Source organism: Lycium barbarum, chromosome 12 (assembly GCF_019175385.1).
Source record: "Lycium barbarum isolate Lr01 chromosome 12, ASM1917538v2, whole genome shotgun sequence".
Classification (NCBI taxonomy): Eukaryota; Viridiplantae; Streptophyta; class Magnoliopsida; order Solanales; family Solanaceae; genus Lycium; species Lycium barbarum.
This window is the reverse complement of record NC_083348.1, coordinates 2,144,447-2,168,331: the sequence shown is the minus strand read 5'-3', so window position 1 is coordinate 2,168,331 and position 23,885 is coordinate 2,144,447. Positions and strand designations below refer to the sequence as shown.

Genomic DNA, 23,885 nt, shown 5'->3' with positions numbered 1-23,885 from the left:
TTCTTAGAAAAGATGATAAAGCCTCTGTAAGGACTGCAAGGTCATACCGAGTGAGAATCTTACGACCCAACATCAGCTATTGGTGATAGATTTGGAGATAAGAAGGAAGAAGAAGAGGGTCGTGGATGACCGACCGAGGATTAGGTGGGGGAGTTTGACTCTGTCTAGTGCCCTAGAGATGGGGAAGAAGTTGATGGCTATGGGTGCGTGGGATAGTAGGGGGGATGCGAGCAGTATGTGGGATAGGACGGCCAGTTGCATTAGGAAAGCAGCTAGAGAGGTATTGGGGGTCTCACGAGGCCGCCATGGTGGGCACCGAGGGGATTGGTGATGGAATGGAGAAGTCCAAGGGAAGGTAGAAGCAAAGAAACAGGCATATGTGAAGTTGGTAGATAGCAAGGATGATGAAGAGAAGCGGATGAACAGGGAAAAGTATAAGATGACGAGAAGGAGGCGAAGTTGGCAGTTTCGGCGACTAAAACGACAGCCTTTGAACGCCTTTATGTAGAACTAGATGACAGAGGTAGGGATAAGAAGCTATTTAAGCTTGCCAAGGCGAGAGAAAGGAAGGCATGCAACTTGGATCAAGTGAAGTGCATCAAGGACGAGGATGGCCAAGTGTTGGTATAGGAAACCCGCATTAGACAGAGATGGCAGTCATATTTTCATGAACTCTTGAACGAAGGAGGGGACAGAGACATTGTGTTTGGAGATTTGGAGCACTCTGATAGGCGTCGCGACTTTGGATATTGTAGGAGTATAAAGGTTGAGAAGGTTAAGGGAGCTGTTTGTAGGATGCGCAGGGGAAGAGCGACCGAACCTGACGAGATTCCTGGGGAATTTCGGAAGAATGCAGGTAGGGTAGGCTTGGAGTGGCTGACTGGATTGTTTAATGTCATTTTCAACACAGCGAAGATGCCGGAAGAATGGAGGTGGAGTACAATGATTCCCGTGTACAAGAACAAGGGAGATATTCAAAGCTATAACAACTATAGAGGTATCAAACTGCTAAGTCCCACTATGAAAGTGTGGAAAAGGGTGGTGGAAATGAGGGTGAGGAGAGGTGTGTCTATTTCAGAGAACCAATTTGGATTCATGCCGAGGCGCTCGACTACAGAAGCCATTCATATTGTAAGGAGATTGGTGGAGCAATATAGGGAGCGGAAGAGGGACTTGCACATGATATTCATTGACCTAGAAAAGGCCTATGACAAAGTGCCAAGAGAGGTCCTATGGAGATGCTTGGAGGCTAAAGATGTACCTGTGGTGTACATTAGAGCGACGAAGGACATGTATGATGGAGCTAAGACCAGGGTAAGGACGGTAGGAGGAGACTCGGAGCACTTTCCTGTTTTGATGGGGTTGCATCAGGGATCAGCTCTTAGCCGTTTCTATTCGCCTTGGTGATGGATGAATTGACTCTACAAATACAAGGTGAGGTGCCTTGGTGTATGTTGTTCGCGGATGACATACTTCTGATTGACGAGATCGTAACGGAGTTAACGATAAGCTGGAGGGCTGGAGACAGACGCTGGAGTCTAAAGGATTTAAATTGAGTAGGACCAAGACAGAATACTTGGAGTGCAAGTTCAGTGGCGTACCACGTGAGGCTGACGAGGAAGTGAGGCTTGGTTCCCAGGCCATTCAAAAGAAAGAAAGTTTCAAGTATCTTGGGTCTATTATACAGGGAGATGGGGATATCAACGACGATGTTTCACATCGTATTGGTGCAGGATGGATGAAAGGTGCTGTGTGATAAGAAAGTGTCACAAAAACTTAAAGACAAGTTCTACAAAGTGGTGGTTAGACCGACTTTATTGTATGGGGCAGAGTGTTAGCCAGTCAAGAACTTTCACGTTCAGAAGATGAAAGTCGCGGAAATGCGAATGCTGCGGTGGATGTGTGGGCACACTAGGAGGGATAGAATTAGGAATGAAGATATCCGGGACAAGGTGGGAGTGGCATCGGTGGAGGACAAGATGCGAGAAGCGAGGCTGAGATAGTTTGAGCATGTGAAGAGGAGAGACACAGATGCTCCAATGCGGAGGTGTGAGAGGTTGGGTATGGATGGTTTCAGAAGAGGTAAAAGGAGGCCAAAGAAGCATTGGGGAGAGGTGATTAGACAGGATATGGCACAGTTTCAGCTCACCGAGGACATGACCTTAGATAGGAGGTTGTGAAGGACTTAGATTAAGATAGAAGGCTAGGTGGCTTATCCTTTCACCATAGTAGTTGTAGTCTTGCTCATTCGTTTATTGCCATTTGATTTCTGCATTTGATTTCTGCATGTGATTGCTGCTTATATTTATTGGGCCGTTGTACTTTGATTATCTCTTTTATCTATAGTAGCTAATGCTCCTTTCTTTCCGGACTGTTCTACCATGACTTTCTCACTTTTGTTATTCCTTGTTTTCATATTGTTTTCGATATGCTTGGCCCTATCTGACCTCTTGTCTTGTTTTCCTCTCTTGAGCCGAGGGTCTTTCGGAAACAACCGCCCTACCTTTCAAGATGGGGGTTAGGTCTGCGTACACTCTACTCTCCCTAGACCTCACATGGTGGGATTATACTGGGCTTGTTGTTGTTGTTGTATTCATTATTTTAAATGTTGACGCAAATTATGAAATTTTTTGGGCATGCCATTGACAAAATGAAGGAGTATAATCATTAACACTCTATTTGGATGATCGCTACACATTATTTCATAATGTATCGCATTATATTGTAATAAATAGTATCATTTGCATCCTCTCAAATTTGTGACTTTTGGGGGGATCTGTTGCTGCTTGATGCTATTTCCACAGTAAGTTTTCCTTATCTTCTTTCTAGTTGGAATTTTCTAAAAAACATTCATTCTAGTTGGATGTTTGCTACATATTATTTCACAATACAAGGTATTGTATCATAGTATATTGTTTTGAGGAATACAACATTTGTATGTCGTTACACAATGTCACACATCAGCAAATTGAAGGATAAACCTACGAGAAAAGTAGGGTACGGGGTAGAGCAACTATAAAAAGATAGGATAAGGGATAAAATAGGATTACTAGATAATAAATAACACACAACAACAACCCAGTGAAATCCCACAACGTGGGGTCTGGGGAGGGTAGAGTGTACGCAGACCTTACTAGATAATAAATAAATGAGAAAAAAATAAGGTAACTATGCCCATGGTTACACAAAATGAGACTTTTCATCTTATGTATCGATCCAATCCAATAAAATTAAAGTAACAATCAAAACAAACAGTGTAATTAATCTAACAACACAATAGAATAGAATAGAATAGGTAAGAACCATCGAAAGGAATATACGCACCAGCCATTACGGAATCAGTGTAAGCGTTTTCTTGGTGGAGATAAGAAAGGACTTCAGGGTTAGAGCGAGAGTCATCACGGAGCCAATAGTAGTTGTCTACTCTGACGTCCCCAAACAACTCCATTTCGTGCCTCACTTTCTTCGGCGCTGGCGGCAACGGCGTGGTGTTTGCCATAGCTTTAGAGTGGAATGGAATTGACAGCCTCTTAGCCCTACTAGCAGTACCTAAAGTGATTAGCGGAGCACAACTCAAGACTGAAAACAATGGTCGCCCGATGCACTGAATCATTCACAGTGGACTTTGGATTGGTTACTTCTTTTGTAGCATACAACTGCGGGTCAATGCAAAGGGTACGGTGAGAATAATGTAATTTTATAACCCTACTTATTAATCAATAAAATTCTTTTTTATCCTTCACTTTAATACTACTCTTTTTTCTTTCTTTTCGCGTCCAACTCAACTTGCGCACGCTTGATTAATTTCACAGGATATCTGTCATCCTTGTCAGCAACTAGTACGTACCAGGTAACTGAGGGAAATGTAGTGGCAAGGGCTTCAAGTGGGTTTTTTCTTAATGAATCTAGACCCCAAATTTTAATTATTAGGTATTAGAACCCCGATTAGGATTTAGCACTAATTAAGTGCAAGAAACTTATCTTTTCACATTGTTTTTAGTAGTACCAGTTTCAAAACAAAACAAAAAAAAGTGTGCAGAAACTTATTTAAGCATCAAAATAAGCCCCCAAGTTTAAAAAATACATTTTGGTCCAAAATAAGAAATATATCTTTTACCTTATAAAAAAAAACAATTTTCCCTCTCTCAACTCACTCCCACGTTTTTTCCCTCCTACATCTTATATTCCATTGACAAACATTTTTGGAGCTTGAGCTTCAAGCTTGAAAAAATAAGTTTGTGAAAGAGTGATTAACTTCAAATAGGTGTTATTGGGTTTTGTTGGGGATCTTTTGAAGAGTTTAAATCTCAAATTTCAGAGAGTTTAGCGAAGATTTAAGGTGATTTCAGATTTGAGCTTGGATATAGGCATTGTTCAAGCTTGAGCTTCAAACTTGAAAATGGGTTTTTACGAAGGAGTGATTTATTTCAAGCGGGTGTTATTAGGTTTTGTCGGAATGTTTTGAGGAGTCTAAATCTCAAATTTGTGAGAGTTTGGAGAAGATTTAAGGTGGTTTTGGGTAAAATTTCAGATTTGAATTTGAGGTTAAAGATGAAATTTTCAGATTTATAACTTTATTATAGACAGGACAATGTTTATGTATAGACCATTAGACTAGTATAATTGACATAAGGGATTCGTTAAAAGCAAAAATAAATGGGCAACATTTATGTATAAACCATTGGACTATTATAATAGACATAAGGGATTCGTTAAAAGCAAAAATAAAAGGACAACGTTTATGTATAGACCAATAACAGAGATATATTCACTGTTGATTTTGTGACTAATGCATTCATGAATGTCTTGTACCGCTTAGTTTGTCTCATATCTTTATGCTGAATTGGTCATTTACCCATCAAATTCTAATAATACCCTTTGGCCTTCTCAAAAATTGGAGATTGGTAGTAGTTGAAACTAGTTGATGACGTGCTTTGGGAGGGCAAAGTGAGGTCCTCAAAAGCTTGTATACTCCGCGTTATTATAAACAAGCCACATATTATAAGAAACTACAACCTAACACTGGCTTTTGCAATCAAAAAATAAATTTTTAATAAGAAATGAACTAATTTTAAATTATAAAATTTATGTTTGTAACTAAACAATATGTTATCACCGTGAATTAGTGAAACAACACTATATTAATCTAAAATAATAATAATTAATGAGTATTGTTAATAATGTGCTCATGAAAAGGTTGTGATGATCATAACTATACGTAACAACTTGAAATAGGTGACATAACTATATGTGCACGAACATAATCACTTTGACTTACTCCAAAAATCTCTCTTTTGTTGGTATGTTGCAGGTGATAAATAAAGTTTTTTTTTCAATACATAGTTCCAAAAAGAGGTGATAGCAATAGTTTATGGAGCTATGATTTACCATGTTTGGAGGGCTCGGAATTGAAAGATATTCAAGAAAGTAAATGTACAGGCGGCTGATGTAATTGCACAGATCAAGAGGGAATTGTTGATAGATTAGTTATATTTAGCTCATCAAAGAGAACACATAGCTGTATGGATTTTTTACTTAGTCTAAGATGTAACTAGTTTCTTCCTACTTGTTTAAGGTTTAACTTTCATGACACCCCTCAAAGGTGGTTATGGAATTAGGTGCTCTTTACTTTGTTTTTGTGGTTGTTTTGTTAATGGTAATCTTCACAGTTGTTACAAAAAAAAAAAAAAAAAAAAAAAAAATGTGAACATCAAATATTTTTCTTAGCTATGTTGCAAATGGTTACCATACTACATATGATCTATATTGAAACCGATAGAGGTTGTGAGCTCACCAAACAACGTATGAGGGATCTGGTTGTTTACCAGTTCCCTTATGCAATGCAGTATGTAAAGGACATAGGATGTTACCGTAAAAAACTCTTTGCTCAAGGGATTAAAAACCACGACCTACTCCAGTAGGATTTCAACTCCACTACACGAGCAACTTTAGATTACAACCTATTGCAAGCTAGGAACTAACTTTCATAATCTCTCAACCCTTACAATAGCAGCAACCTAGGAACTAACTCCCGTAGTCCGTCAACCTTTGCAATACACCGATTGCAAACACCTCCACTTGACTACCTCTAGTCAAGGAAACTAATACACCTAGACTAAATCTAGCCTGGTGTACCACTCAAAAGCTTGTGGAAACACAATTTGAGAATTTAAATCACCTACAAATAGCTTCTAAACAAGAAGAGTAGGTTTATAGTTTAAGCACAAACGAACAAAGACTCACAACAGTGTAAAGAACTTAGACTAAAGCTGTGTCTGGGTCAGGTTCTTCAACTTGTAGGTGACTTTGTTTTTGAGAGATCTTGAGAACTAGTGTCGGCAGCTTTGCACGATTTAGATTAGGTTTTCAAGTCTACTCAATATTTTGTCATCATGTTGTATATATAGTAGGAGCATGTGAGATGGATAAAGACCACTCTTCAATTTTGACCTAAAGCATGGGCCAACTCACAGTTGTACTTGTGTGCAGCAAGTAGCTTGGCTTTACAACTGTCTCTGCCGATAGTCCAAGGTGCACAGAGAGTAGATTACAAACCAGGTCTCTATCTGGATCTGAAACAGTTTGACAATCATCAAAACATGAATGCACTTGGGACTATCAGAAACTGATGACATAACTAAATGTGATCAATGTGAAATGTTCTTGTCTGCAATTGGTGAAATAACTATGCATCCAATTTGTAATGTTGAGATTATTAGCGAACGACTTGTAATTTTTTATTGATATATTGATAATGATGTTGTCATTTTGTTAAATATTCATTATATGCCAACAACCATAAGTTTCAAGAAGTAATTCATCAACTTTTAAGATAATTTTGTCTAAACCGTTGGTTGCTTACGAAAATCATAGTCATTTATAATAATCTGATAAATATTATAATAAACCACAAACCACAACTTAACCATTAAACGAAAAGCCATCCCCAAAGGGACTAAAAAGGTGCCTCTTCAGTTCTCAATATATGTTTTTTAACATTCTTCACGATAGTCTGTTAGAGTTTACACATGGTCTAATGGTTATGTGTGATCCTCTTCAGTTCTTAGTGACTGAAATATGACCACCTTCAGTCTCCAGTGCCTACTCCTTTTTTTTTTTTTTTTACCGTCTATTAGAATCTACACCTTGTCTAGTGACTATGTGTGACCCTTTTCACTACGGGCTGGGCGGCACAATATATCAATATAAATTGAAGTTTAAATGACCAATGTCAAAGCTTAATTTAATGTGTGGGGAAAACTAATGAAAAACAAACCTACAACAGTTTATTCTGAATGTTGTCGGCACAACTTAAAAAGGGATAAGAGTGATAGCTAGAGAAAAAGTTAGCAAGCAAAGGAATTTGTCTTACCCAGTTAAAGATGTGTTAAAAATCACTTATCCAGATAGTTGACAATCTCTCTTCATTATCACTGGAGCATGAAGCTCAAGTTCAAAATTTCAGATTTCCGTAGGCGGGTTCCTTTTCGAACAGGTGATATTTCAAACGAGGAAGAATGTCTTGAGAAGTTTTGGTAAAATTTTTGAGTGATTTTGGTTGAGATTTATAAATGGATTAACATGAAGATGATGAACAATTTTTTTTTTTGTTTTTTTTTTTTTAAAGCCACATTGCAATTTTTAAATGAAAAAAAATAAGGCAATTTTTTTTTTTAATTCATTAAATTTAGGCATGTAAAGAAAAGGGGAAAAGTGCACCAATTCTGTAACGGCGAGGGTATATATGCCCTAATTTTTCAACGAGAGGTATATCCGCTCTATAAAGTTGACGGTTATATTTTCCCTTTTTCCCATAAAATTATAATAGACAATTTCCAGCAATGTCGTCTTCTTCCTTTTGGACGATCCAAAACCATGCCAAATCTTAACCGAAGTGCTTCAAATTTCATATATGAACTCCCCTCGACATTCCGATTCTTTTGAGATATCACCCACTCGAAATACAGCTCGTTTGAGGTAATCTAAACTTTGAACAATCGTCTTTAACCTTGAGACCTGCTATAAATCGATCCAAAACCATATCAAATCTCAACGAAATTGCTTCAAATTTCAGATATGAATTCTCCTCAATATTCCAGTTCTTTTGAGGTATCACCTACTCAAAATGGTGCTCGTTTGTGGTAACCCACATTTTGAGCTAGAGCATCGAAGCTTTTGTTAATTGCCGTCAATGGCTTCCAAGTCCTCCTTCACATTTTTCAGCAACCAAAATGTATATATACTTCAATTTTAGCTTACAATGACGGTTACACACATCGAATATGAAGATATGGAATAATTAGGGAGTAAAAGAATGATTTTCAGGAAAGAAGAACATGGAAGAAGAAAGATGGAAAGAAAGAGAAAGAGAAAAGGGATGTTTAGAAAAGTTTAAAATTAACACCGAAATTTTTATAAATACAAAGAGACCCTAGCGTGTTTGCTATTCCTACCATTAATATTTTCTGGGGCAAAAAAAAAAAAATCGGAGCCCTAACTCCTAATTAAAAACATTTGGGGCCCTGCCACCTTAATCTTCCTGGTAACTCTATTTGAACTTGTTTTTTCTTTTTGGCAACACTTTAATACTGTATTGGTCAAAATACAGATTTGACAGCTGGGTGAATTAGGAGATGATACGTGGCAGTTCAAGTCTAGTTAGATCAAACTCGGCAAAGGCGACCCTTGTCAAGGTTCAAGGTCATACCTGGTTTGGGTCATCAGACATGATTATAATCCATTCCAGACCGGGTACAACGATGGTAATTTGCCTCATTTCGGAGTAGTGCAATCGGTATATCATTTGTGATTTGTCACGAAAGCTTCACAACATAACTGGTTTCGAGAAATCCAAGATACCCTTCGACGGTTACGTTCTGACGTACATAACAGACTCAACGTGCAGATAATAGATAATGGTCATTATTAAAAGCTTAATACGGTGGAGTCATTACTTAAGGTTTAGCTATAATATACCCCTATCCCTCACTTGTCATCAATACTATAGTATAAGCAGGGGCGGATCTACCTTACGAGGTAGGAATGTCACGCCACCCGCATACTTCGGCAAAAATTTCGAGTATGTATGCAAATATCTGTGAAAACAATTATAGATATATTAAATGGCACTCGCAGTAAACAAACAGGTTTTGGTGCCAATGGTTCGTGTGGGCCGCTTAAGATTTTTATTTCTCTAATGTGCCCGAGTTCGAAACCCAGAGCAGGCATTAATATATGATTTCCCCCTATGCCCTCACTTCTCTTTCCTCCTCCTTCCTTTTCTTTTCCTCTTTTTTCTTCTTTCTACTCTTCATTGTTCTAAAAAGGAAATTCTCTCTCATCCTCCTCCTCCTTCGTCAGCATCTTTCTTTTTTCCAATTTATGCACAATAACCATTATTTTGTTTCTATAATTAAAGCATACTTCATAAGAAATTTTATTTGATAAGTAATTTGAATTGATGTTGTATATTTAACATATAGTTTTCTCTTTTTGATGGCTCCATTTGATCTATATTGGATTATAATTTGAGCAGTATTTTATTGACTTTTAAAGGATAAAAAAGTTTAGTTTACTAGAGATTTTGGGTTGATTCTTTTATATTTAAAATTTGAATCTTTTGTAATGCAAACAATTGCCTAAAACTTGATAATTGAGATGGAAAAAATTAACTCAAAAATATTGAAAGTAAATTAATGTAGTCAAACAAATAATATGTAAATAAATTATGCTACATATTTAGCAAATTATTTAATTGGGTATGCTCGTTCAAGAGTTATTTGTTATTGTTTTTGTCATTTTCTTCTAGACTAAAATTTAAAATTTAAAATCGTGCGGAAAAAATTGAACCAAACCAAACTTATTTACGAATAAAAGACCTAATTGAATTAACCCAAAATTAACTTAATCGATCTGTCCTTCCTACTCGATCTTTCGTGGTTAGTGATAGATATTGCCTATATAAAATAGTAGCACCCGCAATCTCCACATCCTAGATCCGCCTCTGGGTATAAGCTCACACGTTGTAACAAAGCAAGCAAGCACTTGCCTTTCCACTCAAACTGCTCGACAGCTTCGCTGAACACAACTAGATAAGAACTACTTACTCTTTCGTTCTATTGTTTTACAGTTTGTTCTTACTTATTATCTTATTTATCTGTATAAGCAAGGCCTAAGGCATCAATAAACCAGTATTCGATCATTATAATCTGCGTTATCTTGGCCTTCAAATATAAATTCAATTGTTATCCTAAATTACATATTTAGGGGTAAACAGTTCAGCGTCCTCAGTGGGGACAAAATAATTGTAGTATTATTTTGATCTGTTATAAGCTCTTTGCTAAATTGCTTCACTTTGTTTTACAAGTAAATTTCTTAACATGTCTGGAGCCTAGCGTAACAATTAAATTGTTGAAAACCAAGGTAATGATGTATTGTCTAGGGATAAGGATAACCTGGAGGTGCCCCCAGGCTTTGGAGGGGGGGGGGGGGGGAGGTTTACAAGAGATTGAAGACAACAATTGAACTGGACTCATTTACATGGAGATGGCCAAATTCAGAGAAATGATAGAAGTCGGACCCCGAATGATGATGGTGATGAGAGTGACCTGCGAAGAAGTAGGTGAAACTACTTTGAGTCACCACGAGGCCGTAGAAGGGATTCGAGCTTCATCAGAATCGATGTTTTTCTTCTCTTCACCTTCAACAACATCCTTCACCTCATTCTGAGAAATCATTTATATGTAACCTAAGAAAACTCTATGGGAGTAGGGTAGGGTAGGGGTTCGGGTATGGTTGGTCAACTTGCGGGTGAGGGAAGGGGTTGGAAGAAGACAATGAATTTAGAATGTCACTTATGGAACTTTTTTTCCTTTCTTCTACTAGAAAAGTCATTTGTCTAATTTTCAATGAACTAATTTTCCTAGAAAAAATACTTTTCAAAATATTTTACTAACAAAATTTGAAAAAATAGGAAAATATTTTCTTCCATACCCAACACACACTATATGTCCGCTCATTATTAAGCTATTGACAATTCAAATAGTAATGAAGTTGATTACTCCTAGAAGTTGCGCAAAATTTTCAGTTGTATAAATGGAAAGACTTTGGGTCAATCTAGACTCAGTGGCGGAGCCAGGATTTATGTCAAGGGGGTTCAAAAATATAAAGAAGTCATAAATGAAGAAGTTAAGGGGGTTCAAAGTCTACTATATATACATAAAAAATAATTTTCACCTTGTATATACAGTGTAATTTTTCGCCGAAGATGAACCCCCTTCTATAAGGCTAGGTCCGCCACTGAATCTAGTACGAATATGTTTCTTTGTTCATACTCGTTATATATTAGTCAATTAAATTGTTTGAATTGTTGTTCATAGTAAAAGGAGTCGAGACACTTTAAAAAAAAAAAATATTATAACAGAAAAGTCACCTTGTTCTGTATTTTATACTGCCATTTTTCTTTATTCTGTACCTCACTCTATTTTTTGGCATTTCACACTCAAAAGTCATTCACTATACTCAACTGATATTTTCGACCACTTAACTAATGTGATAATATTTAGCTTTGCCAAAATCACTCATCTCACTTTAACTAGAAAAAATATGTATTAACAGATGAATCCAAAACTAAAACTAGACCTGCTAGATTTTTCAGGGAAAAATAGGTCGTGGGACGGGAAGCTATTTTTTATTTGAATAAAACAAAATTAGAGGTCATGTGTTCGCCAACAGAATGAACTTGGATTATAGTTACATTCTTGGATTATAATGAAAATTAGTTCGTAACAAGATTGCAAATGGGATTAATTAATATGCAGCATCTTTTTAGATCCAGAAAATTGCTCAAACCTATTCCAACAATGCACCTCATAGAATTAAATATTACGATCCCAATTCCTTTTTTTAAAAACAACTAGCAGGTTGGGTTTTTAGTTTTAAGTTCATTAGTCAAATGCGTGATTATTATTATTTTAAAAAAAAATTTAAGTGACATAGATTATTTTGGCAACAGTAAAATATGGTTACGTTAGGTAAGTGGCTAAAAATTTCACCCGAGTGTAGTGACAAATTCTGTATGTGAAATGACAAAAATATAGTAACTTTTTGTTACAAAACCAAAAAAAAAGTGACTGCATGTGAAATCAAAAGAACAAAGTAACTTTTCTATTACAAACAATAATAAAAAAAAAAACAGTTTTTGCTCAATTTCTATTAGTTGAATGACCTTCTAAATAATGGCGTGCTGGATGGAGCCCTTCTCTTGTGTGGGGTCACCCTTCAGTCTGATATACTCCCCGTCTTCCAAAACTTACTATGTTCATTTTACAATGACATGCAAGATAATTTCGCATGGTTGTCGCTGGTGCTACTAAAGATTTTGAAGATAAAACACATACTCAAAAGTTGTACAAAAAAGATATATATGTAACATTCTAAATTGAAGATTGTTAACAAAAAAAAAAAAGATGTCTAAGCCAATGGAATTGGTTAATATGGGACGTAACAAGCACTTCTCTAGATACTGATACAAACCAGATAATAATAAGTGCGATACGGTTACTGACATCTTATCATGTACACTTCAGAATATTTACAAATATCTCAAAGCTGGGTATCATTCTACATGTGTTAAAATCAATGAAAATGAATATCCATCCAAAAGGTAGAAGTGGATGGCTTAAAGAATAAGATGAACTAAACATTATCTGGCCAAAATTCCCTAAAGAATGCTCGCTCAAATTCTTTCTCTTGCATACGCTTCTCAAATTCCAGTACTTTCTTCATCTTTTTAGAGATCCCCTTCGTTTTCTGTACCTCACAAAGTGTACCCCATCATCAGTTTAATAGGCAAAAAGAACAGGCAGCCAAAATAAAATAATTTAAGCAAATTGGGTGCAAAAACTAATACACCGATAGGCGATAGATATAGATAGAGAAGACATCAAATCCTCCAGCAGACCTAAAACAAAGAGATATCAGTGCCAATTCGGATATGAATTCCACTGATACATCCAAAATACGTATATCCATATTTCATCCTTCAAATTATCTAATGGACAATAAATACATATAACAGCTTGAAAATTAAGCTAATGTAAATTTCCTGGTTCCAATATTTTACCAGCATTGCGTGACTCAGGCGGCAAAGTAATTAATTTGCACATCATCAAACTATAACATCTTTTCCCTCTTCAGAGTGATGAAAATAATGGAAGAAAAGATGTATTCTATCGTAAAATATCCGTTTTTTATTCGACATACTTCTATTCTATTCTATCCATTCCGTGAAGCAGCTTTCTAGTTAACCTTTAGCAACATCAATTTACTAAATTTAGGAGTTCTCTATCCTCAGCTTTCCCTCCCAGACTCCACCTCCTCCACAGAAGTCAAATCCCAAATGGTCCAGTAATCCACAGACAAACCAGTGCCCACCTTTCCTTCAATCCCAATGAAAGCACCACTTCATCCAAACCCTCTTTATATGCACAAGGTGTACTCTGCTTTACTAAAGACACTTTTCTTGTGTCCTCCTCACTCCCATCTTATAATGAGTTACAATTCCATGAACATCTTCAAATGGAGATCAGAGACAAAGTCTCAAGCAATTTCATAAATAGTCACATAATTATGGCTTTTATCCACCATCACATAACTATGTTTCTAACAGAATTCACCAACACACACAAAAGTCACACTGCCAGAATACCCAACACTCCGATGAGTCATAATTTTTACTCTACATATTAGAGTTTTTTTTTTTTAAATTCGTAAGACTATAAATACAGACCAAATGTAAAAAGGACTAACCTTCCCATGAGTGGTAATACACCTATTTTTTACCACCTTCAAATGTATCCAAATGACATATCGTACATATCTTTTGGAAATTACCATCCAAATTCTCCTCCACTTTCGCATCCTATTTCAAGATTCTCATCAAACATTGAAAGACACCAATTTTGACCAAGTGATGCTCACATGGGTGCAAGAACCTTGAAATACTATTTTTGCACAAGTTACATATATTCATGTACATGAGGCCTTGGAAAGGGCTAGATTCGAAAGTGCGGAAGGGTTCTATGAATGTATTGCTAAGGTGGCTCCTGATATTAGTGAGAAACATATTACTCCCTCGCTCCCAATTTATGTGGAACTTTTCGATTCTCGAGAGTCAACTTGACTAATCTTTGAAGCTAAATTGAATTAGATCAACTTAATATTTTAGAATTAAAATTCAGATATTCAAAAAATATAGATCAAAGCTCACTTAATTTGAATCTAGAGAAGCGAAACATGCCATATAAATTGGGACAGAGGAAGTATGACGGAGCAGCTTGGTACTTGCAGGAATCCTGACAAACTTTTTGGAATTCCAATGGTTGTTAGACAAAGAAAGACGAGGTCACTAGGTAAGCGAGTGCTTCTATGCTTCTCTATAGCTTTAACTTCTTTTAATTTCTTTATACTTATTAACTTTTGAACATTTATTCTACTTCTACAGTTGGAAGGATGGAAGCCTCATAATTCTCCACTCCACCCTTCCCAAGGTTTGTCATCAAAGTTACAAGTCTAACTTGTAGCTCATTCGGATGTGAGAGGAATTGGAGATTGTTTGAACATGTCAGAAGAAAGATTCAGTATACTAGTCTCTCGGTACGCAAGTTGCACATGTACACCATATCAGTATAATGCGTGAAAAAAAATTTGAAAATCACATAAACATTTTATTATAAATATGCTTGAGTTAAGGAATTACTTAAAAGAAAAATTATAAGATTTTGAAAATAACGAATGTAATCATATGTAGCTAACTTAATGTTGAAAATGACAAATACTTTTTAGCTTTTTCTTTTATTACTACTATTATTATTAATAAATATAAAAACATACTATTAAAAGAGTGTTCTAGTCTTTCAAATTTCTATAATAGTATAGATTAGTAAAGTAAATTATATCTCAATTGTCCTAACTCCTATTAATTATTTGCCACAACTTATTTGCAAATTCATACCAAGATGATGAATAGACTGGACCTAAAGCGTCTCAATGATCCAGTGTCCATAAACGGAAAAGGAAAATACAACTTCTAAGTAGATGCTATATATGCAAAAAGGAGGTTGAAACTAACAGGCATCTATTCATTCACTGTGGGATGGCCTCAGATTTCTGGAACATGTTTTTTTGCCTATTTGGTCTCAATTGGACCACACCTCTGTCAGTTAAGGAAGCCTATGAGAGCTGGAGCCGATGGAGAGTTGACAAAGCCATCAAGAAGATCTGGAACATGGTACCTGCTTGTATATTTTGGTGTATCTGGTTAGAAAGAATAGGAGATGTTTTGATGGGGAGTCAACTCCTTTAGGTCTTTTGAACGCAAGGTGTATTGCCAATTTGTTTAGTTGGTCCAACTTGGCTCCTGTTGATAATGCAGAACATCTTTTGGTTTTATAGCTCACTTAACTCTGGTTTAGATAGTTTTTGTACAGCCAGCCAGTCATTTTTTGTAAGCTCAAATGCCATATCTTGTAAATCTTGCATCTTCTTGATGCCTTATATTAATATTACTTGCTTTATCAAAAAAGAAAATATCATAGAGCACTGAGCGTTGTTATAACGCTCGCAATGTAATTGATCCAATTACTTTGGACAATATTGACGAGGCTAATGAATGGCTAACTGGAGTCCCTGAAAATCATGAAGGCGAAGAAGTATTTGATGGAGATTCTACTTTCACTTGGGGTGATGTTGCAGCAACAAGTAGAGTTAGCGTCTTTTGCCAGAGCCCTTTTCTCTAACTAATCGGTTAGCGTCTTTATTCACCCGGTCGTCCTAATTCCATACGAATCAATACCGAGAAGCATGTGCCCATCACTCCAGTGAAAGAGAGAGCGCTCGTCAAAGCTAGCCCCATCTCAGGCTGGTTCAGGCTACCCGCAATGCAGAATAGCTTTCTTAAAGAAGTTCAAGATTAAATGAATTATCCAAATTTATATAGTTTAAAACCAAGCATGTGTATTATAATCCCTACATTGAAATCACAGCATAATATTGTTGACGAACCAATTGACCCCCAAGTTTACACAAAACTTATTTCTTACTTCCTCACATGGACTAGGACGAAGGATGCAGGGATATCAATGGAGAAAAAAAAACAAATTAATATTCATATTAACAGTAAAAGCGGATTCTACTAAAACTATATTCTAGCCTAGTAAAAAAAAACCTCAAATGCTGTGAGTTCCAAACAGTGTAGCACTGGCACTAAGGTATTTTTCGGTAATCAAAGAAAAAAATATATGGGCTACAGAATCTATTATCTCACCAGGGAAATGATAAGCTCTATGAAAATGTACTGATTCATCATAGCCTCATGTCAAATAGTCCAGAATAGTCATTGCTCCGTGCTTCTGTTAAGCGAACTACTTGTTTGGTACTTTACATAACCACACCATAAAGGGCCAATACCAAGAAATGTAGGTGGGTTTTCAGACTATTTTCTACAACCATCAACTTTATTGCAAAGCCAGACATTAGATCAGCTCTATTTTGGCCGAATGACCTTTAATAGTTTCCTTGCCCTATTGTCGGCTAATAAACCCCTTTCCTACATCACCTTCCCTCCCACCAAAGCACATCGTGTCACACATGCCAACGGTATCTATCCCTATCGCTGAAGTGATTGAGAGGATCAAAGGGATAGGTTATTGTGTTTGGAACTTGTAAATACATGTCATACGTCTAGCTAAGCTTCCAAACATAAAGAGCAAATAGCTTTAATAGCATCAATTTGAAACAAGTGTTAGAATATGCATTCAGAGGAATGGAAACTTACAGTCACTTTGTCCCCATCTTTTAAGATCTTGCCAGAGGAATGCCCGGGACTTTTTGAGTGCGCTGCTGCCTTTTTTGGCTTCTCTGCTCCCAAGCCTCTTTTATTTTTCTTAATATAAGCTGGCACCGGTTCCAATCTGCCCTGTTGAGGCAACAAACAGATCAGAAACCTTCACATTACAACAAAATGCAAACAAGGGTTCCAAAAGTAAAGATATATTATCTACAGCACATTTAATAGAAGAATCGTGTGACCAGACCATAATATAAGCTTGTGGCTTACCTAGCCATTCTTTTAAAGGCGATGGCAGTTTCTAGAGGGCAGATAATGGGTAAGACAGATGGTCGGTGCATAGGAATGATGAACTGCTGATGCATTTACCACAATATGCATCAACATAGACCCACTGTCAGGCACATGAAAAAAGAGGAAGTAAAAAAGAACGTATGCTATTGATGGAGATCAACAAATGGCTATCACCAAAGAGGGTGAAGGCAGAGAGGATAGGAGAACTGGATCTAGAAGGAGACTGAGAAGGTATACAAAAATATTAGACAAGGGTCTCTTCTTTCCAAAGAAGCAATACAATATCCAAACACGAGAACTAATGTTCGGAGTTCGTTGACCGTAACTATGAAGTTAGTATGTGGCCATTGCAAAAGGAGATCACAAGAGGTCAATAAATTATCATTGTGTTAGCTGATACGGAAGAGCCAAAGCCTGATGATATAGTGCTGGACTGCTGGTTACATTTTTCAGGGCATCCACATCTCTGCAGGGATAACTTGGCTTTAAGATTTACATATACATTTGAGTGCTTTTATATTCATTTAATATAGGAGCTGCACCTCCTCTCAAATATACCTTTTTTTATTTTTATTTTCTTTTGGGGGGGGGGGGGAGTACATCTTTTCAGGTGCCATTAATGAAAATATTGCAAAGTAAGGGACTGCTTGGGTATGTAGAAGTCGCTCGCGGTGGTCCCAACAATGAAAAATTGTTTATTCCCTTTTCTTTTGGTTTTTCTTTCTTATGAAGTCCAGTCCCAAGATGAAAATCTTCAAAAGTTTAAAGGTACATAACAAGTCTCCTATCCTTGTATGATCAATAGGCGGTGGAACTCTTTTGAGGTCAAAGGCATGGCTGATTACATTTTAGCCTTCCAGTTAAGGATGCTAAAAACAAAGCTAAAGGAATGGAGTCTTGCAAACTATGGTAGTCTGCAAAAACTGAACTCAGATTTGCTGGAGGAGGCTAAAAAATTAGACAAGTTACAGGAGCAAAGAAACCTTACTGACGAGGAAATTGCATCCTGGAAAGGTTTAGAAATGAAATTTGATAAAGTGACAAGATATGAAGAGATAGCCTGGAGACAAAAATTTAGAGTGCTATGGCTGAAGGGAGGAGATAAAAACACCAACTTTTTCCACAGAGTGGCTGATAATCGTAGAAGGTTGATCAATTTGGACAAACTTAAGGTCAATGGAGAGCTTATCTCTGATCCAGAGGCTATGAAAACAGAGATCCTTATAGTATTATATGAACCTTTATACTGAAACTGAACCTTGGAGACCTGAATTTAATCACTCCGAATGCCCAAGATTGTAAGGGGAGGAGGATGTATGGTTGCAGAGACCTTTTTTGAGGAAGAAGAAGTTTTAATTAAAATCAGATTGTGTGTTGTTGACAAGGCACCAGATGGGTACTCTGGAGGGTCTTTCCACAAATCCCAGACTGTAAAGAAGGACTTAACGAAGACAGTGGAAAATTTCTATTATTAATGCAACTTATATTGTTTTGATACCAAAGTAGAAAGGAGCTAACTGCTAAGGGACTATAGACCAACCAATCTCATTGGAAGTGTGTACAAGATTATCTCTAAGATGTAGTGGCTTAAAGTGGCAATAAATCACTTAGTTGATGAGCAACCAATGGCATTCAATAAAGGGAGGCAGATTCTGGATGCAACTCTAGTAGCAACTGAGTGTGTGGACTCTAGACAAGAGTCGCAAACCTGGAATCCTATGCAAGTTGGATTTAGAGAATGTCTTTGACCATGAACATGAGAAGTATTTAATCAAAATTATGAAGGACGTGGGTTTTGGGAGTAAATGGCTAAATTTGGATCTGGTTTTGCATTAGTTCTGTTAGGTTCTCTGAACTAATAAATGGATCTCCTAAACGCCTCTTTCCTCTTAAAGAGGTCTCAGACAAGGAGATCTCCTCTCCCCTTTCCTATTTATCCTAGCTATGAAAAGTCTTAACCATGTGATCAGAAGGCGAAGGTAAATGGATGGATAAGTGACTTCAAGGCCTCTAACAGTCCTAGCTGCAATCTGGACATATCTCATCTACTATATACTGATGACTATCTAATCAAGTGTGAAGCTAAAGTTGACCAACTGAGACATATTAGGCTAATCCTCACAATCTTTGAAGCCACTTTAGTCCTTTCTGTCAACTGGGAAACAAGCCAACTTCTCACCATAAACATGGTTCCTCAACTGCACATTCTAGCAGCCACTCTGACATGTGAGATTGTCAGCTTGCCGACTACGTAGCTTGGTTTGGCTTTGGGTGCAAAACATAAAGCTTCAAAGATATGGGAAGGGATGCTATAAAGAAGAGAGAAGAAACTAGCCAAACGGAAATCTCAATATCTCAGAGCAATTCTAGTGAACCCTGTATTGGACTCATTACCAACATATGTGATATCTCTATTCCCCTTAGCAGTTAAGGTGAATAAGAGGCTGGACACCCTTGGACGGAACTTTTACGAGGAGGAAAAAGTTTTTCAGTTGGTGAAATAGAAAACTACCACTGCAAGCAAAGAACACAGGAATTGAGAGTCAAAAAGAAAAAAAAAAGAAAAAAAAAGTTACGGCTGCAGAATAGAAGCCTCCTATTCACAAGGTTTGTGGAAATACAACAATGACCAACAGGAAGGTATAGCAGTCAAATATGTCCAGAGATCCCCATGGTGCACCAAGAAGATTAATTCACATATGGAACTAGTAATTGGAAACCAATCTTTTCCTTATGGCCCAGTTATCCAGTTTCGTCAGGTATACTAAAATCAAATTAGGAAATCGCAGGAAAACAACATTTTGGGTGATAACTGGAAAGGACATGACCCTCTAAAAGACCATTATCCTATCGTTTTTTAGTAACAAATCCCCAATCTAAAGTAGAATAGTTAGAGGACACAAGGGCTGGAATCTAAGTTTCTGAAGATTACTGCATGATTGGGAAGCGGACAGAGTCGCTGAATTGTTAAGCCAATAAAATTCAAGGGATTTCCAGCAGTGAAGACTCTTTAAACTGGAAAGGTATTAACGCGAGGATTTTCAGTCAGGTCTACCTATAAAATTTTGATGGGGAATAATCAGGAGGGCCATGGCCATGGAGATAAATTTGGAAGGTTAATGCACCCTCTAAGGTTCTGTGCTTCACATGGTAAGTAGCTAGAAAGGCTTGTCTAACTCATGAAAACCTAAGCAAGAGGCGCTACCAACTAAGTTCTGATGCTACTTACATGAAAAGAAGATAAGAGGATAACTCTCATTTGTTCTTACACTGTGTTGTCACTTTTCAACTATGGAAAACGTTCTTGGACATTTTTGGTATGAGCTGGGTTATGCCAAAGATTACAGCTGATCTTCTGAGGTGCTTGAGTGGTGTAATTGGGCATGTCAAATCGAAGAAATGGTGGAGAAAGCTCCAGCATGCATTTGGTGGACTGTGTAGAAGGAAAAGAATTCCAGATGTTTTGAGGAACAAAGGAACTCCATACAAGGAATTAAACTGAATTGTATAATTCTCTTTCCATTTTGGTGTAAAAGCAACCCTATAAATGATTGTGATCCACACCTGACATTATAGAAAGTTTTTTTTGTCCAGGGGGATCTTTTATATTTTGTGAATCTGTGGATGTGTTTTGCTTTTTCAGTACAAGCTTGTAGGCCTGTCCTGATGTTTATAATGTCACCATATTCTTTAAAAAAAAAAAAAAAAGTCCTCCTATCCTTACCTTCTACTTGTCCTAACCCTTTAAAAGTATTATATAACCGAGAGTTCGAACAATGAAATGAAAGCAATCCCTATTATAAATTGATCAGAAATATCATCTTCAACATCCGTTTAACTATCAAATTAGATATAGTTTCAGTTAATAAACAACTAGAAAAAAATGGTGGAAGCCAGAAAAGGCAATCTCAACAAACACTGGAATTGCAAAAGACTGGTACAGTCATGGAACTTCAAGAACAGATCCGTTCAACTAATGCAGAAATAATACAATTGATACCTCAAAGTTTAAAGAGAAAGAGAACAAAGGGTTAACTCAGAAGACCTGAAAGGAAAGGAAAGCAGTACCTGTTCAGCAATGCCAAGTCCAGTTCCTTCTCTCCAGCCATGCTTTTTTAACAACTGAAGAAACAAAGAACCCTTTATAGTCAGTTATTGGGTTATTGGCTTTATCAAAGAATCAATCATGCCTTGCTATTGGGTTTGAAAGAGAAAGGGGAGACCTTAAAACCAAGGTTGTTGGAATCGATAGGAACTGAAGTAGAAGAAGAACAAGAAGTGATTGCACCTTCATCCGATCCCATGGTTTACTTGAAATACCTTTCCTAAACTCGTGCAAAAAGGCCCTAGCCACAAAGTTTCTTTCTTGTATTATAAGCAGCAAGAGATGGAAGAGACCGACTTCAATCACCAAACTTCTTTTCTTCCATGCCCCTTAGTATTTTATATACCTTTTCTTTTTCTTGTCAACACCCCTTCATTTCTTTTGGATGCTGTTTAAATTTTTTCCCTCATTTTTTGCCATCTTTAAATTTTCCCTAGTTGTGTTTGTTCAGAATATCATATCATAGATCTATTCATTTTTTGATAGTCCAAAAAAACAAATCTGCTGTGTTATGAAATTATGAATGTCCATTTCTCAGATGTAATGCTCCTTCCACCATGTTAATGGTTCTTCCTTTTTCTTCCACCATGTTAATGGCTCTCCCATTTTCTTCCACCATTTCATATATATCACTATAAATAGAGGCATAAATTTTCATATGAGATACACTTGTAAAAACACATTTTGGAAGAATAGTAAAAATCTCTCCTCTTTTGTCATTCTATTTCTATGGTTTTCATCCATTAATATTTCTCCTCTTTTGTCATTCTATTTATATGGTTTTCATCCATTAATATTGTGACTCTTTTAGCTTCATTTTACAACACGTTATCAGCACGAGACTCTGCCGTTCCGAGCAAATACTTTAAAGCCTCGAAGGTATTGATTTTCTATCTTTCTTTACTAATGGCAAATCTTACCAAACGTGAATTTGTAGCTTTAGATATATCCGGAAATACCTATATGTCTTGGATTCTTGACGCCGAAATTCACCTTAATGCGATGGGTCTGGCAGACACCATCAAAGAAAAAAATGAGGCATCAAACCAAGACCGTGCCAAGGCTATGATATTCCTCCGCCATCACCTTGATGAGGACTTGAAAATGGAATATCTCACTGTTAAAGATCCTCTTACTCTATGGAATAATTTAAAAGATAGATATGACCACCTGAAGATGGTCATACTTCCACAAGCACGTTTTGATTGGCTCCATTTAAGGCTACAAGATTTTAAATCTATTAAGGCATATAATTCCGCCATGTTTAAAATTATTTCTCAGTTGAAATTATGTGGTGAAAATATTACTGATCATGATATGCTGGAGAAAACATTCTCTACTTTTCCTGCCTCGAGTATGCTACTGCAGCAGCAATACCGAGAGATGAAATTCAAGAAATATTCTGATTTAATAGCACATCTTTTAGTGGCTGAACAACATAATGAATTATTAATGAAAATCATGAAAGTCGACCCACTGGTACTGCCCCATTCCCTGAAGTGAATGAGGCAAATTTTCGTCATTCTAGGCGTGAAAGAGGTTGTGGCCCCAGTCGTGGTCGAGGAAGGAATTTTAATCATGATTCTCGTCTTGCACCAAATAATATCCTTCACCACCAGCAGTGTAAAAGGAAGGATGAAAAGCATAAAGCTGTGCAAAAGAAAAATTCAGAAAATAAATGCTTCCGATGTGGAGGAAAGGGGCACTGGTCACGTACCTGTCGTACGCCAAAGCACCTAGTTGATTTGTATCAAGCCTCTCTCAAAAGGGCAGAAAAAGATGCTGAAGCAAATTTTATTTCTGAAGATAATATTGAGCCCATGCATCTAGATGTGGCAGATTTCTTTGAACTCCCTGAAGGGAAAATAGATCATTTGATCGGTGATGGATCTGTGAAAACTTAGATATTTTATAAGTGTCATTTGTCTGTGGTTATGTTTTCATATTTATATAATAAAATGTGTGTAATACTTTGTCTAATCATAATATCTACTCCGATGTTCACTTTATTTATTATTTCATTTTTGAAGAATCTATGGAAATTCCTCAAATTTTATTTGGATCAATGACCAATCATGAAAATATTTGTGTGATTGATAGTGGAACAACACATGCCATATTCAAAGATGAGAAATACTTTTCTAACTTGCGTAGAAAAAGGGGAAATATTAATACAATTTCTAGCAATTCGAAGTTGATTGAAGGCTCCGGAAGAGCTACTATATTTCTGACTAAGGGGACGAAACTTGTTATAGAAGATGCATTATTCTCTTCTAAATCCCCAAGAAACTTGTTAAGTTTCAAAGATATCCGTCGTAATGGATATCACGTGGAGACATTAAATGAAATAAATGATGAATATCTTGCCATTACAAAGAATGTCTCCGGCAAGAAATATGTTTTGGAGAAATTGCCAACTTTGTCTTCTGGTCTGTATTATGCAAAAATTAGTACAATTGAAGCACACTCGATCGTAAACCAGAAATTTAATGATTCAAGTACTTTTGTGCTTTGGCATGACCGAATAGGTCACCCTGGATCAATAATGATGAGACGAATTATTGAAAATTCAAATGGGCATCCACTTAAGAACCTGAAGATTCTTGAAAGTGGTGAATTTTCATGTGCTGCTTGTTATCA

At 36.7% G+C, this 23,885-nt stretch overlaps 2 protein-coding genes and 1 long non-coding RNA gene across 7 annotated transcripts in view; 1 reads left to right on the top strand and 2 right to left on the bottom strand.

The window, feature by feature from the left end:
* The window catches only part of LOC132625057 (uncharacterized), a 28,558-nt gene extending 24,748 nt beyond the window's left edge, over window positions 1-3,810 (bottom strand). The window contains exon 1 of one of the 2 annotated variants that reach the window (XM_060339829.1): window positions 3,325-3,810. In XM_060339829.1, coding sequence (XP_060195812.1) covers window positions 3,325-3,613 — 289 coding nt within the window. In that variant the 5' untranslated portion in view covers window positions 3,614-3,810. The remainder of the gene's footprint in view (window positions 1-3,324) is intronic. The other variant, XM_060339828.1, reaches the window with a different exon arrangement.
* An 8,337-nt stretch (window positions 3,811-12,147) lies between these two features.
* LOC132622997 (protein pxr1) lies at window positions 12,148-21,750 on the bottom strand. Of its 4 annotated transcripts, XM_060337701.1 has the most exons (5): window positions 21,364-21,750; window positions 21,209-21,262; window positions 16,835-16,975; window positions 12,911-12,961; window positions 12,513-12,810 (listed from the first exon to the last, which is right to left on the bottom strand). In XM_060337701.1, exons 1-4 carry the CDS (start codon window positions 21,442-21,444, stop codon window positions 12,944-12,946), a joined length of 294 nt encoding a protein of 97 aa, XP_060193684.1. In that variant the 5' UTR covers window positions 21,445-21,750; the 3' UTR covers window positions 12,513-12,810; window positions 12,911-12,943. The 4 variants fall into 4 exon arrangements, with proteins under 4 accessions (XP_060193685.1, XP_060193684.1, XP_060193683.1 ...); XM_060337702.1 differs by lacking the exons at window positions 12,513-12,810; window positions 12,911-12,961 and adding an exon at window positions 12,148-12,370 and having other exon boundaries at window positions 21,364-21,748; XM_060337700.1 differs by lacking the exon at window positions 12,911-12,961 and having other exon boundaries at window positions 21,429-21,739.
* LOC132622998 (uncharacterized) lies at window positions 13,530-15,588 on the top strand. Its single transcript, XR_009576068.1, has 2 exons — window positions 13,530-14,411; window positions 14,504-15,588. It is a non-coding gene; the product is annotated as an uncharacterized LOC132622998 (long non-coding RNA).
* Window positions 21,751-23,885: the final 2,135 nt, after the last annotated feature.

Excerpts from the sequence above, each read along its gene's own strand:
- LOC132622997 (XM_060337699.1), bottom strand. The coding sequence starts at position 21,444 with ATGGGATCGGATGAAGGTGCAATCACTTCTTGTTCTTCTTCTACTTCA. Across the intron at positions 21,263-21,363 it reads CCAACAACCTTGGTTTTAAG|TTGTTAAAAAAGCATGGCTG; the intron begins GTCTCCCCTTTC and ends TTGTTTCTTCAG. Across the intron at positions 12,811-16,834 it reads AAGATGGGGACAAAGTGACT|AAAACGAAGGGGATCTCTAA; the intron begins GTAAGTTTCCAT and ends TGTGAGGTACAG.